General features: G+C 35.5%; 1 protein-coding gene across 1 annotated transcript; it reads right to left on the bottom strand.

Moving 5' to 3' along the window:
• Positions 1-3,180: 3,180 nt before the first annotated feature.
• Positions 3,181-15,882, bottom strand: LOC128651718 (gastricsin-like). The gene is made up of 9 exons (XM_053704704.1): positions 15,827-15,882; positions 12,518-12,659; positions 12,241-12,358; positions 10,829-10,959; positions 8,404-8,603; positions 6,027-6,134; positions 4,110-4,254; positions 3,482-3,580; positions 3,181-3,333 (listed from the first exon to the last, which is right to left on the bottom strand). Exons 1-9 carry the CDS (start codon positions 15,880-15,882, stop codon positions 3,181-3,183), a joined length of 1,152 nt encoding a protein of 383 aa, XP_053560679.1.
• Positions 15,883-17,285: the final 1,403 nt, after the last annotated feature.

Below are 17,285 nucleotides of genomic sequence, written 5' to 3'. Positions count from 1 at the left end.
GCGGTATGGAAAAGTCGCGGCTGAAAAGTGAGCGTTAGACCCTATTTTGAGTGACTCCAAATACCGGCGGTAGCCTAAAACCAGCGTTAGGAGCCTCTAACGCTGGTTTTCACGGCTAACGCCGAACTCTAAATCTAGGCCATAATTAGGGTTAATATAGTTAATATAGCTGGTGGCGGTGTAGGGGGATTAGATTAGGGGTTAATACATTTATTATAGGTGGCCGCGGTGTAGGGGGATGTAGATTGTAGGAAAAAAAGAGCAGTTTACTTTGTGACAAAGCCCCGCCAAAAGCCCTTTTAAGGGCTGGCAAAAGAGCTGAATTCTTTGGGGCATGCCCCACAAAAAGCCCTTTTAAGGGCTGGCAAAAGAGCTGTTACTTTGGGGCAATGCCACGCAAAAAGCCCTTTTCAGGGCTATTTGTAGGGTTAGACTTAGGTTTAGTGGTAGGGATAGTTTAGTATTTTAGGGGTTAAATAATTTAATATAGATGGCGGCGGGGTATGGGGATTAGATTAGGGGTTAATAATTTTAAAATAGATAGCGGCGGGGTAGGGGCTCACTTTAGGGGGTAGGTAAGGTAGATGGCGGCGGTGTTATGGGCTCACTTTAGGGGGTTATAGATTTAATATAGCTGGCGGCGGTTTAGGGGTTAATAACTTTATTAGGTAGCGGCGGGCTCCGGGAGCGGCGGTTTAGGGGTTAATACATATTTTATTGTTAGGATAGTGAGGGGGGATAGCGGATAGAGGGTTAGACGTGTCGGGCTATGTTAGGGAGGCGTGTTAGACAGTGCGATGATGATTTAGACTTTAGTCAGGTTTTGTAGGCGCCGGCAGTTTCTAACGTGCCGTAAGTCACTGGCGACGCCAGAAATTTGTACTTGCGCAGATTTCTGGACATCGCTGGTTTATCCGACTTACGGCACGTTTGCCTCTGACGGCGCCGTATATGGGATAGCTCGAGTTGCGAGCTGAAACTGCGGGCGACGCGGGTTCCCTCGCTTGCGCCGCAAACTACGATCTATATCGGATCGCGCCCTATGTTTTTTTATTATTGTTCTTACTAGAAGTGTTTAAGCACATTGTCCCCTATATAACCTTAACCTACTAGCCGCAACTATTTTACTTGGTGGAATTTATTTTTTCACAAGAATAGGAATACAATTTGCCTTTAATCTTCGATCTGTATATATGCAATTCAAAATACACATTCTGTTAATCATAACTTTTTTAATATCATCCAATAAAACTGTTTTCTTTTCTAGGAAACCCTTATAGAGATAATTTTCTTGTAAACTCATTTAAAAGAACAGTAAACACCTTGTAATTACAACATTTTTCTGAACTACTAAAATCTTGTTTTCTGCAATTGTTTTTGTGTTCAAACTCTAACCGCTACTTTATTTTTTGGGAGGAGCCGATTTGGAATTGAGTCTGGTGGTGATAGGGCTAGCCACTGTCATTACGTTCACAAAATTTCCAAAATTTGATGTCAGCAGAAAAGATAAGACAACAAACTGCAAATTAGGGAGCAATATCTGTCAAGGTTAGGCTGGTGAGTTCTGTCATGTGCCATTTCAGGGCAGTTTTCAGGACAGGAAAAAGCAGGCAAAATAAATAATAAAACTATTTTGCAAAGATGATAAAGCATTTGTCCATTTAAATAAACAAAAAAATTAACCCTTTGCCCAAAACTTCTAATTTAGTATTTTGCAATGTGTGTGATGACTAGGGTTGCCATCTTTTTTCCAGGAAAAATGGCAACCCTAGTGATGACAAAATGAAATTCCTACTTTGGCACCTATTTATGAAATGTCTGTCAAAGATGGTCCAATCAGCGGATCATGTCCGACAGACATCGCTGAATGCGGAGAGCAATACGCTCGCCAGAAACATGGCCCTTCAAGCTCCATACAGAGTTTGATAAATGGGCTCCTTTGTATTTTCCTATTTTCTCCATTTTCTTTACTTTTCTTTTTTTTTTTTTGGGCGGGGGATATTCTTTAAATTTTTCTGTTAATTGCTGGGGAATTCAGAGATGAGGACAGGCACCATTAGCTTAGTATCCTTTGTCATATCCTGTGAGTATCTTTATTATTTATAAAATGTATATGTAGGGTGATGACTGAAACTATGTGGAGCCCTTATGTTGTGTTTCTACTCAATTTGGATCTCTATAAGAAGCCCATGATGGTTGAAGAACAACAGGCTCTGGAGAACACTGAGAACACACTTTTTCTGTTGCTAAATTACTTTCATTGTGTTCTACTAGGAATCTTTTGAGTGCTTAAATGTGTATGAGTAGCACGTGAATGTATATTATATAGCACTATTGCTATGTGTGTGTGTGTGTGTGTATATATATATATATATATATATATATATATATATATATATACCTTCCATTAAGTCCCTAAAACCATTTTTGGCCTGCTACTCAAACTTGAGTGTCAACCACCAACCAACACATTTTTGAAAACTACTACTGAAATTACTTTTGTTGTCAATGTGGATTTCCAATGAAGTCCATGAACCATTTAGTGTTTCTCTGTCTCTCTTTCTAACCCTATTACTTTTGTTTGCGATATTCCTTTTGGTCTCCTTGCTCTTGACCTTTCTTTACATTCTACCAACAGTATTTGTTCTCTTTACCATAAGTGTTTCATGTATCTCCTTTCTTACCACTATAACTATTCACTTGTACCTCCACTTTTCTTGTGTCTTTCCCACTCTTCATATATTGCTTTTCACCAGGTGTATCTTAATCTCATGGCACACTTCAAATCTCTCAAACTTTCCTCTAAGGTTAATTGTTATTTTTGTTCCCTCTTCATCTATTCTATCTCTTTCCTTGTGTGCTATTCATTTCTAACCTATATGTTTATTATCCTTAGTCTGCACATGTCTTATTCCCATGTTCTGCTTTTTCTTATGTCTCTCCACCTGTCTCCAAAGGCAATTTACATTTTTGTGTACCAATACAATGAATACAAAAAAGCAAAACAGAAGAACATCTGAATTCTGTAGTAGATTTATTATAAGACAGAGCTGGTAAAGAATGATAGGAAGTTTACAGAGATATAAAGAAGCTAAATTAGATTTTGATGCCTCCTGTCCTCCTCCATAGTTCTTGTGTTGTCATATTTGATTCCACACCTTCTTGTTAAGGATGGTCAGATTATGCTGCCTGAGCAAAGCCAATCTGGTTGTTTCCAAAGTCATAGACACTGTAATACTCCCTCAGGAAAACATCTCCCAGAATCCATAGTGGGTCACCATTCTGAGCTGGCAGGCTGATGCTCAGGAAGTTAGCATAACAGTATCCATTTTCCTGGAAAATGTAAAAAAAAAAATTGATTATGTCATGTAACAAAATTCCAAAAGCCCTCAATGTCTGTGTCTAAAATAAGAAAGATAGAAAATGGAACAACAGCTTTTTATTAATATTATTATTTATATCAGCAGTAAGAGACAAATACCTGTATAATGTAAGCAGAGGGAGATATAGGGAAAGAGACTCCATTGATGGTAAAGCTGAGAGTTGGCAAGTTCTGGATGCTGTTGCAGTTCACTGGGTACTAATTAAAAGCAAAGAAAATCATGTTACTCTTTCTTTTTCGGCATTTGTCTTGCATTAACTATATATGCACTTAGCATCTGACAAAAAGCAAAAAAGTTGCTCTTGAAGCCAAAAACATTTATACAGATAAAATAAGTTTATCTGTTACATTTTATAGAGTGTGAGTTGTCTTTCTAATTAGTACTTAATAAACATGATCTACTATATTTGCCTTAAACTATACTCATAATTTTCTTATTATTATACTTGATATATTTCAGATACTGAACACATATCTAATACATCCAACGAAGGTTGTGTGTTGCCATTGCCTGTTAATGGATTATTCACTTTTATTCACTCATGTTTGTGCATATGTAATAGTAGGCAATCCTAATCTTTCAATGTATATATTGTTATTCATTATCCTGTTTGCCAGATCCAAACAATGTAGATATTTTGGAAATATATGGGAAGTACATATACCATATAAATTATTTTCTTTCTACTTTCTGACTATCCCTAATAAAACAGTTATGTGGTCTTACTCCTCCATTCTGGCTCTGGATTCCAAGATATGGCAGCAGCTGTGACATGTATGGAGCGGGAATGTTGAGCTGGGTGGTTCCGGTATCTGCGATTGCCTGGCATCCTTGGCTACACCAGCCAGTAGCTTGGCCATTGATGGAAAATCTGGATAAAAAAAAAAAATTACCAATTGCATCTCAAAATTCTATTAATGTGCAACTTTAAGAACAACCACAGTATGTATTGTACCACACACTGTACAAGGGTAATTTGATGGTTATTCAGTACAAGTTCAATGGAATTTTCAAAGCAAACTTAACTTGTATGGAATTATTACGCAAGCAATATGATTTCTTGATCATTGTTTATTATTTTTATATTATTTAGTGTATATATGTTTGTTTAGTGTTGAATATTGTAATAAAAGTAACAATTAACAATATGACATATTTGTAATGTTAAGATCCACTTAAAGGGATACTAAACCCACATTTTTCTCTTTTATGATTCAGATAGAGCATGCAATTTTAAGCAACTTTCTAATTTACTCCTATTATCAATTTTTCTTCCTTCTCTTGCTATCTTTATTTATAAAGCTGTAATGTAAGCATAGGAGTCGGCCCATTTTTGGTTCGGCACACAGGTAGCGCTTGCTGATTAGTGGCTAAATGTAGCTAACCAATCAGCAAGCTCTACCCAGGTGCTGAACCAAAAATGGGCAGGCTCCTAACCTTACGTTACTGCATTTTCAAATAAAGATAGCAAGAGAAGGAAGAAAAATTGATAAAAGGATTGAATTAGAAAGTTGCTTAGAATTGCATCCTCTATCTGAATCATGAATGAAAAAGTTTGGGTTTAAGTTAACCAAAAATGACGATTATCCACCATAAAATTATAAAAATAATCATGGGAAATATGTATACTCTATATTGTAATACAAAAATTAGATTTTTATTCCTAACATTTAAATTTAAGGAAGTTAATTTATACCTGTCCCTAAATTAGCCACAGTAAATGAGATAAAGTAAGATAACATTCCAAAGGTTTTTCAAGAAATGTATCCCAGGACTGCAAAACAATACAAATTTTGCTACAAAATTACAGTTTTTAAACATATTTTATATGCAAATATTTTTGAATGCAATGATTACTTTCAGATTCATATAAAAAAATACTTTACTGTCATTTTACGATATTGAGATGTATGATAGTAAACAGTTCATTGTAATCAATTGAGCAATCAAAAATGCTCCCTGTATAACGGACTGCATTTTTTTTTCTTTCTAAATTGATACAGAAGGATAAGAGACAACAAATTTGTGACGAGGGGTGATAATAGGAAATGTAGAGTTGCATGTTCCTTTAAAGGGACATGAAACCCAATTTTTTTTCTTTAATGATTTAAATAGAACATAGATTTTTAAACAACTTTCCAATTTACTCCTGTTATCAATTTTGCTTCATTCTCTTGGTATCTTTTATTGAAGAGGCAACAATGCATTCCCGGGAGCTACCTGAACACATTTGTAAGACAATAAAAATAGGTATTCAAGTTCAGCCACGAATCAGCAGCTAGCTCCAAGCTCCGGAGCGTATCTAGATATGCTGTTCAACAAAGGATACAAAGATAATGAAGCAAATTAGATAATAGTAGAAAATTGGAAAGTTGTTTAAAAATGTGGTTTCATGTCCCTTTAAAGCTCCCACACTCCTGTTGTTAAAAGAGAAACATATCCCTCTGTATAGATTATTGCTATTTGTGTAGTCTAATTAAGAATACCCAGGTTTATAAGAATTCATGTATCAGACTGTTCTCATACTAATACTGTCCTAATTCCACAGAATGGAACTAGATGACCATACATTTTATTGTATTTGATAACGTTAATAAATGTAAAAACTGGTAACAAGTAAAAAAACAACTATCATTGACTTACTCCTGAAGTTGAATTTGCCAGTAGAGATTATTGGAGAGAGGAGCCCAGGATATTTGACCAGTGTAATGGTTGGTGTCCACTCCTCCAAATACAACCTCACCTGATTGACTGTAGAAAGGAAACAGAAAAATATGAGCATAGATGTTTAGTCCGTATACAAATCATGTGATTTACTCTTGTGTGAAAATTAAAGTAGATTAATTTGTTTATTGATAAAATATCTGGTAAGCTACTAAAGCATTTGTTGTTGAACTATAATGACAGAGAAATTTATGTAATATTTGAAATTACAATTTGCAATATACTTCCATTTGCAAAACTTTATCATGGTTAGAGTATTAACTATCTATATCCATATGACATGGATCTAATGCATCTGTCATGATAAGTGTATGTTTAAAAGAGTGATTTCTGTCAATGCTGCAGTTAGGCATACTGTACTTTTAAAGAGCCCTAGAAGATCAGGCCTTAATTGAGGTAGTCTATATTAGCTCTGTGTTTGTAGCATGTGGTTGCTTGTGTATTGAGTTACTGAACCTCTTACTCTGGCAATTACTGTTTGGATATATTGGTTCAACTTGTGCTTCCCCTGATTATGCTTCTGTTTTGGCACTTTGCTTTGGACTGGCTTGGTTTCTGACTTAGCTTGTTTGTGGACTCTGCATTTGTTTAATGATTTTGTGCTGCTTTTCCCTGTGAGGCCTTGACCCAGACTGTCTGACTTAGATTAGCTTTACCCCAGATACCTCTGCTATCAGAATAACTGCATTTAAGTAACTTATACAAGTTGCATTTGTCTGGATTGCAAGACTAAACTTATACAAAGCTATGTCTATCTTTGATATTCATATTTATAAACTTACAGTTACTTTCTAGAACTTAATTGTTGTTTGTTTTGTAGGAGCTGATTCAAGTACTAGAGAGAGTTCAGCTACTAAGTTTAGTCTCATTGCTCGCTTACCCCTGGACACTGTTGAAACACTGTGTTAACTTTCAGTACATCAGTAAGGGCTTGTGGTGAGCTGAGCCTCTCAGGCATTTATTCCAGTTTGTTAAAATTCAAAACAACAGCATTCCACCTGACACTGAGAAGATTCTTACTTAGACAGGAAAATGGTTTGCTGTTTGTCACAACATCTTTAAACTCCATGTGCATATGTCTCATGCACAAGCTGCACAAGTAATAGCTGTCACCAGAATTAATGCACACTATAATATATTTTACGGCATTGCCAGGTCTGTAAAGTGCTTTGGGCACATTGACCGTGTGTGTGTGTGTAATAAATGTGTGCACATAGCTTAAGAGAAAAATTTGTCAAGCTGATGGTGGACACATTTTCAAGCTGATACCCTGTCCACCTAGTTGCCACATGTAATGCAGCATCACTCATCAAAATTTAAGATTACTAGAGGGGGAGGCTGTAGTGAGTAGGTGGGAAGTTGATTCCCTCCTTTTAAGACCTTACCTATTACCCAATTAATTTTTTTTTCGTTCCTTTCTCTCCCCCTGACTATTATCTTCATGCAAGGTGGCTCTTCGGGCTCTAACACGGAACATGTTATTATGTCTACCTAAGCATTTCCTGTTATTCGATGGTTTGCCTTACGTTAATAATATCACAAGTTATTCTACACAAGTTTGAGGTGTATGAGTTCATCCGCCTTCTTTTGGACTTTGTGATTTCTGAGCCCAACTAAGGCCCTGGCAGTCATGGGAGGTGCGTCCGAGCACAAAAACAGTAAAAAAATAAAAAGAGCAAGCCGATGGCAACTGACTCTAATGAACATTATGCAAACGTACACATTTTTGTGAGTTCTGTATCTTTTTTTTTATTTTCTGAGACAAGTTTTGTCATGATGTCTACTTTGTATGTATTTATGTGATATCGGTACCTCAATAAAAAAAATGTAAGATGACACTGCTCTCATACAACAAATTGCACAAGAGCAGAGCCTGTAAATCACTAGGACAAGTGGATTCAGGTTGATTTATCTCCATCACCTTTGAGGTAGCTGAGAGGGTAAGAAGCAGGAATTGCATATTACATTTGTGGTTGCAGGCTCGCTCATGCTAGCCTGCTTCTCAGTGTGCCAAGCTGTGAATGTAGCTTGCTATATTCAACAGGTAACCTAATTATAAACATATATTTTTTTATAAGTATGACATTAACCCACTGCTAACAACAAAACAAATTTTGTTAGCTAAATAATTACTACATTACCATTTTAGTGAAAGTAATCATGATAATATCTCAATGCAGCAACATACACATTTTAGATGATAGGTTCTAATCTGCTTCCATTTATTCCTTAATTATTTGTGGACATAAATGTTTTATATTTAAGGACAGATTAACAGACCAATAGAGTAACTAACCTGCCAAGGTAGATACCGAATAGAGGCTGTGTCAACAAATTCTGCTGCAGCATTCCTTGCATCACAGTGGTGGCTCCTCCCACAGATAGACCTGGATAAGCCAATCCCAAAATGCCATCAAATGGGGAGTAATAGAAGTTGCCGCTGGGCTCTGTGATGGTGAGACCAAATTCTTGGTTTGGAATGGAAATGCCTTGAATCTAAAATAGAATACAACAGGAGAAAACACGTAACACAATTAGCTCAATAATAGATATAAATGATCTGAATGTATTTAAATATGATTTAAGACCACATTACCAGCCACCAAATTCTCACCTGGACGACAAAGTTAGCACCTAATCTATGGGTTCCATTTATTAAAGGGACACTGAACCCAAATTTTTTCTTTCGTGATTCAGATAGAGCATGCAATTTTAAACAACTTTCTAATTTACTTTTATTATCAATTTTTCTTCATTATCTTGCTTTCTTTATTTGAAAAAGAAGGCATCTAAGCTATTTGTTTTTGGTTCAGAACCATGGAAAGCACTTGTTTATTGGTAGGTGAATTTACCCACCAATCAGCAAGAACAACACAGTGTGTTCACCAAAAATGGGTCGGCATCTAAACTTACATTCTTGCATTTCAAATAAAGATACCAAGAGAATGAAACGAATTTGATAATAGGAGTAAATTAGAAAGTTGCTTAAAATTGCATGCTCTATCTGATTCATGATAGAAAAAAAATTGGGTTCAGTGTCCATTTAAGCAGAGAATGCTGCTTTGGAGGCCCATCATTCAGGCTCACCTTAAACAAAAGTTTAGAAGCAGCAGTCGTAAGATTGCTGCTCTTTAACCTGTCTGCCACCTTTTAGGTGGCGGATTAAAATCATCCCAATCCTATACGATAGGGATGATTGACAGCCTCTGCTAGCTGTTGATTGGCCCGCTAGTGAGCGGGGGGTGGCATTGCACAAGCATTTCACCAGAAATGCTTGTGCAAAAATAAATGCAGACAGTGTATGTTAATCATCCACTCGACAAATGATAAATCAACCCCTTTGTATGTGTAGTAAAGTGTATTTGTAAGAAAAGGTTAGTTAGAACTAATTCAAAGGTCTTGCAAAGTAAAATGCCGGAAAAATTCTAAGGTAAAAATGGGAATGACTGGATTGAAAAGCGCATGAAGCCTTTAGAGGAGCCTTTTTGAAATGCATGTAGCCTTGGCATCCCAACCTTACCTCAGGTATACATGTAATAAATAGCTGGAAGACTTACTTTATATTGTGATGCTTGTTATATGTAAGTTTAACTAGAATGAACATCCCTTTTAGAATTCATATAAAAGGGAAACTGTATACATAGCTTTTATGTTTTAAAAAAAAAAAAAAAACATGCTGATTTTTGAGAAATATGTTCCTGTACTAAGTAAATGAATGAATTCATTAATGTTCTTAAAGGGCCATGATACTCAAATGTTGAAACATTTGAAAGTGATGCAGCATAGCTGTAAAATGCTGACTAGAAAATATCACCTGGACCTCTCTATGTAAAAAAGAAAGATATTTGATCTCAAAATATAGTATTCAAACCCCATTGAAAAGGACTTTAAGCAGCAAATCAGTATGTGTGTCCCGGGACAGGCAAGGGAGTGAGCTTCGTGCACACTCATATTATTTCCCTATTCAGTTTAAGGAAGTTTACTATGAAATCTCATGAGATCACAGTAAAAGAGTTCATGACCTCAGCACTGCTGATGCTAATTGGCTGCAGGTAATTTCTTTATGCTTTTTTTTTTTTACCTGCAGCTGGACAGCAGCTGAAGTATAATTTTTTTACACAGAACTTATTCTGGTGAGCTGAGGAAATTGTGAGGTAAAATATCTTCCATTTTTACATAGAGATGCTCAGGTGATATATTTTCCTGTCAGCTTTTTACAGTTATACTGCATCAGTTTTAAGTAAATTAAAATATCAGTATTATGTTCCTTTAATTAATTATGAACACTGTTATATTCCACACCGAATTTACTTGTTTATGGGTACTCAATAAATTAGTGCTCCACTTGTAATCTAGCCCAAAGTGTAGAGATTTGTGTCTTTATTTTTAAAAAAATTCAAAGATTACAAGTTTACAAATGTTAGTGTATTCAATTTTTTTGCATTACCAATCCTAGTTTTGTATGTGTTTAAACACTGAAAGCCTCATTACAGCTCTGAACAGGACATTGTTAGTGAGCCAATCAGGTACAGCAGTGATTGGCTCACTAACAATGTCCTGTTCAGAGCTGTAATGAGGCTTTCAGATCCGGGTCCTGATAGGGAATTACAATGCCTGTGACTCCTGAGACTTTATTTCTAAATGATGTGCAGGGCTATGGAGCAGCAGTTTAATACAGCAAGCCTACTCTAGTGCCTGGGAATTAGATATAACATACTCACAGTCACAGTGTCATATCCAAAGACTCCAGTAACACTGCTGGCAACGTTTCCGCCTCCATATCCCATATTAAAGCGCTGTCCATTGGATGAATAAGTGGAGGACTGGCTAGGGTTGAATACATGATGGTTTGCTAAAAAAAGGTAACGCAAATAATATTATTTATTTATAAGACACCAAAACATTTCACAGCTCAGAACAGGACATTGCAAAAGTTAAAGCAGCAGAAAACTCAAATTAATACCCTAATTAGTGTAGCAATATAATCATCAATTTATTTAAAGCAATGACTAATGTATATTTTACCTTAAAGGGACATGAAACCCAAAATGTGTCTTTCATGATTCAGACAGAGCATGTGATTTTATACAACATTCTAAGTTACTTCTATTATCTAATTTGCTTCATTCCCTTGGTATCCATAGTTGAAATGCATATCTAGGTAGACTGAAGAGCAGCAATGCATTACTGGGAGCTAGCTACAGATTGGTGGCTGCACAAAAATGCATCTTGTCATTGGTTCAACAGATGTGTTCAGCTAGCAATTAGTAGTGTATTGCTGCTGTTTAAACAAAAGAGTATTAAGAGAATGAAGCAAATTTGATAATAAAAATAAATTGCATGCTCTATCTGAATCATGAAATTAAATGTTGGGTTTCATGTTACTTTAATATCTATGTCACAGTTAATTAGTAAACACACATTTTGCTTATGTTTCTGTAATATGTACATTGTTGAGCTCACTCTCTTTTTAAAGTATATCTGTGGAGAAAGTTCCAAGGTTAATCAGAAATATTATTCTGTCTCCAGAAAACCTAACCTAACCCTCTGTTGCCTAAAAGACATTCATAAGGGAAAATAAATTGCCTGTACTTCACTAATTAATGAATAGAAAATGTGCAGCTTATAATAACCTCTTAAAGATAGAACTTTGTTAGTTAAAGAACCAATACATTTACTTCCATGATTTAAATACACCATGCAAATTTTCCATTTTATTTCTATTTTAAATTATGCTTTGTTCTTTTTGTATCCTTTGTTAAATTGTAAACCTAGGTAGGTTCACACAGTCTATATGAATCATTAAAGTTTAAATTTGACTTTACTATTCCTTTTATGGATTATATATATATATATATATATATATATATATATATATATTTTATTATTATTATTTTTCTTAAATAAGGTCAGTGCATAATCTCACAAAAAAGAGTGTTTTATTATAAAACAGTTTATTTGCCTGCACTAAATCTATTCAATATTCAGTTTTATCTTGGCACACACCTGCCTTTGGTAATCTTTAGTCAGAAATTTTAAACAGAGTGTGATATTGTTTTTTGTGTTTAAATAAACAACATTGTTGCTGGTTTAATAAATACATTCATTTACAAAAAGAAAACACAATACTCACTGCAAGCTGTGCTTTGGCAGTAGGTTGAGGGGACCCAGAGGTTGGATGAGCCAGTATCAAACAGAACCAGGAAGTTCTGGGGAGGGGTCCCAATGCTGATTGGTCCATAGTAGTATGTCTAAAGAGAGGTGAGTGTCATTATTTCAAGTCTTGTCAAGTGTTAATAACTATTTAGTCTTTGTTGTACAGTAAATTATAGCAATGACAATATACATTCATTATTTTGCTCTTCTAATCTATAAGATATATATCAGATACAGTAACCTCTGGTACTTACATCAAAGTACATGGATTCAGATGCCACAGCATATCCTCTGTATCTGTCTGAGAGATCAATCTTATGAGTCTGCAGATACTTATCCAGCACTCCGGCCTCCCTCATGTTCTGCCTGATAGACTTGGTTTTGGTCAGAGGGACTCTAAAACAGAAAAATGACACAAATACAGATCATTTGTTTATAGATTATCTATTATTCAAGCAAGAAGGAAGCTTAAAGGGACACTGAACACATTTTTTTTTTCTTTTGTGATTCAGATAGAGCATGCAATTTTAAGCAACTTTCTAATTTACTCCTATAATCAATTTTTCTTTGTTCTCTTGCTATCTTTATTTGAAAAAGAAGGCATCTAAGCTATTTTTTGGGTTTAGTACTCTGGACAGCAATTGTTTATTGGTGGGTGAATGTATCCACCAATCAGCAAGAACAACCCAGGTTGTTCACTAAAAATGGGCCGGCATCTAAACTTACATTCTTGCATTTCAAATAAAGATACCAAGAGAATGAAGAAAATAGGAGTAAATTAGAAAGTTGCTCAAAATTGCATGCTCTATCTGAATCATGAAAGAAAAAAATTGGGTTCAGTGTCCCTTTAAAGAAACCTTCTAATATACATGATTTGCTCTAGTTCATTAGAGCATGATATTCTGACATTACTGGTCTCCTGCAACAGGTAAAGTCCCACTTTGGAGTCACAAGCATTACAGCCAAGCAAAGTAATTGGTGGCTACATGTAATGCTCCTGATTGGCTGATCAGCTCTGTTCTGCTTGGGAGCTGCAATGCCCACGGCTCCCAAGTATGACTTTACATATGTGTTTAACAACTTTGACCAAAAAATGCAACATTTACAAGCTCTAGCATGTTAGATTTAATTTTCTCTTTGTGAATTCAATACTCTAAAATATTTCCTTGGGGAGCAAATGACAAAGGGTGAGGAGATGAGAAAAATCTTTTTAAATTGGTTGTAAAGTTATCTTAAAATGTATCTTTCAAAAAACGTATTTGTATCTTCTTCAGAAACAGATAATAAGTATCTGTTTAAGGAGCTTAAAGGTACAGACACCCAAACAAAATATTTCATGATTCGGAAAGAGCATTCAGTTTTAAATAACATCTCAGTTTACTTCTATTATCTAATTTGCTTTGTTATATTGGTGTCCTTTGTTGAAAAGCATACCAAGGTAGGCTCAGGAGCAGCAGTACTGATACCAAGAGAATTAAAGGACCAGTCAACACAGTAGATTTGCATAATCAACAAATGCAAGATAACAAGACAATGCAATATCACTTAGTCTGAACTTCAAATGAGTAGTAGATTTTTTTCTGACAATTTTAAAAGTTTAAAAGTCTTTTTCCACTCCCCCTGTACCATGTGACAGCCATCAGCCAATCACAAATGCATACATGTGCCATGTGACAGTCATCAGCCATTCACAAATGCATACACATTTATTCTTGCACATGCTCAGTAGGAGCTGGTGACTCAAAAAGTTTAAATATAAAAAAACTGTGCACATTTTGTTAATAGAAGTAAATTGGAAAGTTGTTTAAAATGGCATGCTCTATCTGAATAATGAAAGTTTAATTTTGATTGAGTGTCCATTTCTTAAGCAAATTTGATAACAGAATTAAATTAGAAAGTTGTCTAAAATTGTATGTGCGAATCACAAAAGAAACATTTTTGGGTCTCAAGTTTCTTCTAAGGAATATACTGAAAGTACTCAAAAAATTAAAGAACCTTCTACACAAATTGATTGTAGGTATTTAAGAATCTAATGTCAATTGTTCAGATACAGAATGAAAGTATTCAAGTAACTAAAAAAGTAACTAACTTTCTTTTTCTAGAACAATTCTGATCAGACTACAACCTACAGGCCACATTCAGTCCCACAAGAGGTTTTTGTAGGCTCAGCACCAGGTGAAAACAAACAGTAATTTTAGATTATTATTATTTTTTTAAGCATTACTTTTATTATAAGTGTGAGTATAATGTAACCCATACTTCCCAACATGTCGCAATCACCTTATGGGAATGGGGGCTATGCAGCGTGCGACTATGAGGAGGGAGACTTGTGGGTGTGGCTAAGATCAGAGGGGCAGAGTCATGAGTGTGCCATGGGTGGGATTGGGCATGAAATGGACAGGTGTGAACAGAATGTGGGCAAAGTGCCATGGGCAGAATCTGGGAATTTGAACATATTCATTGCTTGGCACCAGCAAAAGGTTCAGAATTTGATGATATCCCTGCTAGATCCTTATTTATCTACCAAAGTGACTGCATCTTATCCAACTGGAGACAGTGTACTGTGAGTGTTTCTCCCCTTTAATGTGTCGCCAATTATCTATTTTACTTGCTGGTGTATTATATTAGTTACAAATTGCTCATTTACCTTTATTTTGTCATGTGATGTAACTGTTTTTGCCTGTTATACCCCTTCCTAAGTATTGGCCTTGGATTACACAGTGATAGATAAGGAGGACTTTGTATATAAAGTGAGATAAGATAATGAGGTCTGTTGTCCCTGCAAGTTAAGCTCATTTGATTGGGTTGAAGGTTCAATAAGCAGAAACAGATATTAAATATGTAAAAATAAACCTAAAGGAGCCATATCCCATATATTTTATACTCTGCAGCGGGTATAACAAGTAATTGGAAACCAATATAAAATTAATATTTTTTTTAGACATGTAACAAATATTGTCTTGCATAAAAAAGGTTATGTTAAAGCTGGGAATTTTGAAGCTAACAGGAGTTGCAGCTGAGCCGATTGAAAAATAATTCCAACAAACAAGTGTTATTGTATTCAGAAAGCTGTTGCACTTGGTCTGTATGCTAATATATTGCAAGACAACATAACATTCTTGAAATTACAAGGTGTTAACATCCTTTTACTTAGTGATGTTGACCTTTTAAGACTCCTTTTTTTTTTTTTTTTTTTTTTTAAAGTTTCCAATTTATTTCTATTATCAGATTAATTTTGTTCCCATGATATTTTTTGTTGAAGAGATACCTAGGTGTCTGGAGCACTATATGGCAGGAAATAGTGCTGCCATCTAGTGCTCTGGCATATGGATAACATTCTTACAAAACTGTTGCTTCAGACACGTGCACACTCCTGAGCTAACGCTCCTGCTTTTCAACAAAAGATACCAAGAGCACAAATAAAAATTGATAATAAAAGTTAATTTAGAAAGTTGTTTAAAACGGTTTCATATCCCTTTAAATTGGATGCAGACTGTAGCTTTAGACCTAACAGAATTCAACTCTCAAAATAATTTTGATGTAACTTTATTTGTCATACTCACCTAATCAGTGCCTCTGACAGCTGCAGACACACAAATGCAAGGATGAGAAACTTCATGTTTGCAGACAGACTAACTTCTCCCCAAAGAGAACCCAGCTGATTTTAAAATGGGTGAGTGGCCCTATATATAGCAAGAGTATTTCCTTCTTATCGCTGATTCAAGCCCCTCCCACAAACTCGGAACCTTATTGGTTTGAAATTTTATCATTTGCAGTCAAATATTTGTCTTTGTGTTTTTTTCCATGCAACACACTTTATGTCAGATAAACTACTTAAACTGTTTATCTAGGGATTTATTACAAGAGATAAGCAATTTGCTAAAGAAATAAAACATTAATGGTGCACTTGACATTTATCTAACAAAATAAAAGAGCAAACTTTGCTGAGTTAGATTAACCTTCAACACTTGGACAAAAGTCCATATAAGGGGCTCAATGTACTAAGCAGCGTAAACTGTGTTTAAGCCCTTGCGGAAGTGCGATTTTCTGCAATGTAATAAACAGCAGTCATCTGACAGCTTCTTCCTACACTATTCGCCACCTTGCTTGTTTAGAGTGATTGACAAGCCCTTCTCTAACGACTGGTCACGCGAGAGAAGGGGCGGCATTACACACTCGCTTGAGTGTGTAATGATACATACGGGCACTGGACATAATGATCTGCTGCCATTATGCCGCAATGTTGTGCAGGTTTGAGAATCTTTTCTGCGCAGCTGTTTATAGGGGCTCAAAATGTGTGAACTGGATTGACATTTTCCAGGAATTTATATATATCAATAAACTCTCACTGTGGGCCTAGTGATCAAAGATTCTCCTGCTTGAAGAGAAATTGTAGTGCCGACTTCACAGAGGCTAAACTTACTGAATGATCAAAGAAAAGGGATGGAACTCTCCAGCACTGTGAGATCTCTCGCATTTCTGTATCTGAAGGAAAAACAAGCCCAGTACAATATAGCACACCATGATATAAGAGTTTTGTTACACTTACACTTTATGCATTGTATTTATTTTACTTTAAACTTCAGATTGGGTCCTTTAAGTATTATTACATTTAAGCTTTGTACTTTCTATTTTCTATTTCAATAAATTTAGATTTAGATCCAGCAGTAATTTTACAAATTCTGATTATGTTTCTGTGTTACTTTAACAAATTGGGATCATACTTTGCATATTTCTGTGTATAGTTTACAACTTGCATTGCACTTGGTATTTTCTCTATTGTATAATAAAACACAGCTTCAGAAAGTGGGTGGGACAGGAGTGTTCCCTGGGCCGGACAGGAGAGTTCCCATTGTATGTCTGAAGCTCTCTCACAAGTCTTGTGTAATGTTGTGAGCATTTTAAACAAGCTGGTCTCACTGATTTATCTCACTAGCTGTATGCAGGTGAAGTTTGCACAAAATTCACAATACACTTATTTAATTGACAGAAAAATAATATATACTAAACTACAGGTAAAAG

This window comes from Bombina bombina, chromosome 3, assembly GCF_027579735.1.
Source record: "Bombina bombina isolate aBomBom1 chromosome 3, aBomBom1.pri, whole genome shotgun sequence".
Taxonomy (NCBI): domain Eukaryota; kingdom Metazoa; phylum Chordata; class Amphibia; order Anura; family Bombinatoridae; genus Bombina; species Bombina bombina.
This window is presented reverse-complemented; position numbering and strand designations above follow the sequence as displayed.

Coding starts and splice junctions, on each gene's coding strand:
- LOC128651718 (XM_053704704.1), bottom strand. CDS start 15,882: ATGAAGTTTCTCATCCTTGCATTTGTGTGTCTGCAGCTGTCAGAGGCA. Junction 12,359..12,517: donor CTGAATCCATGTACTTTGAT/GTAAGTACCAGA, acceptor ACCTCTCTTTAG/ACATACTACTATGGACCAAT. Junction 10,960..12,240: donor CTGCCAAAGCACAGCTTGCA/GTGAGTATTGTG, acceptor ACCTTTTTTTAG/CAAACCATCATGTATTCAAC.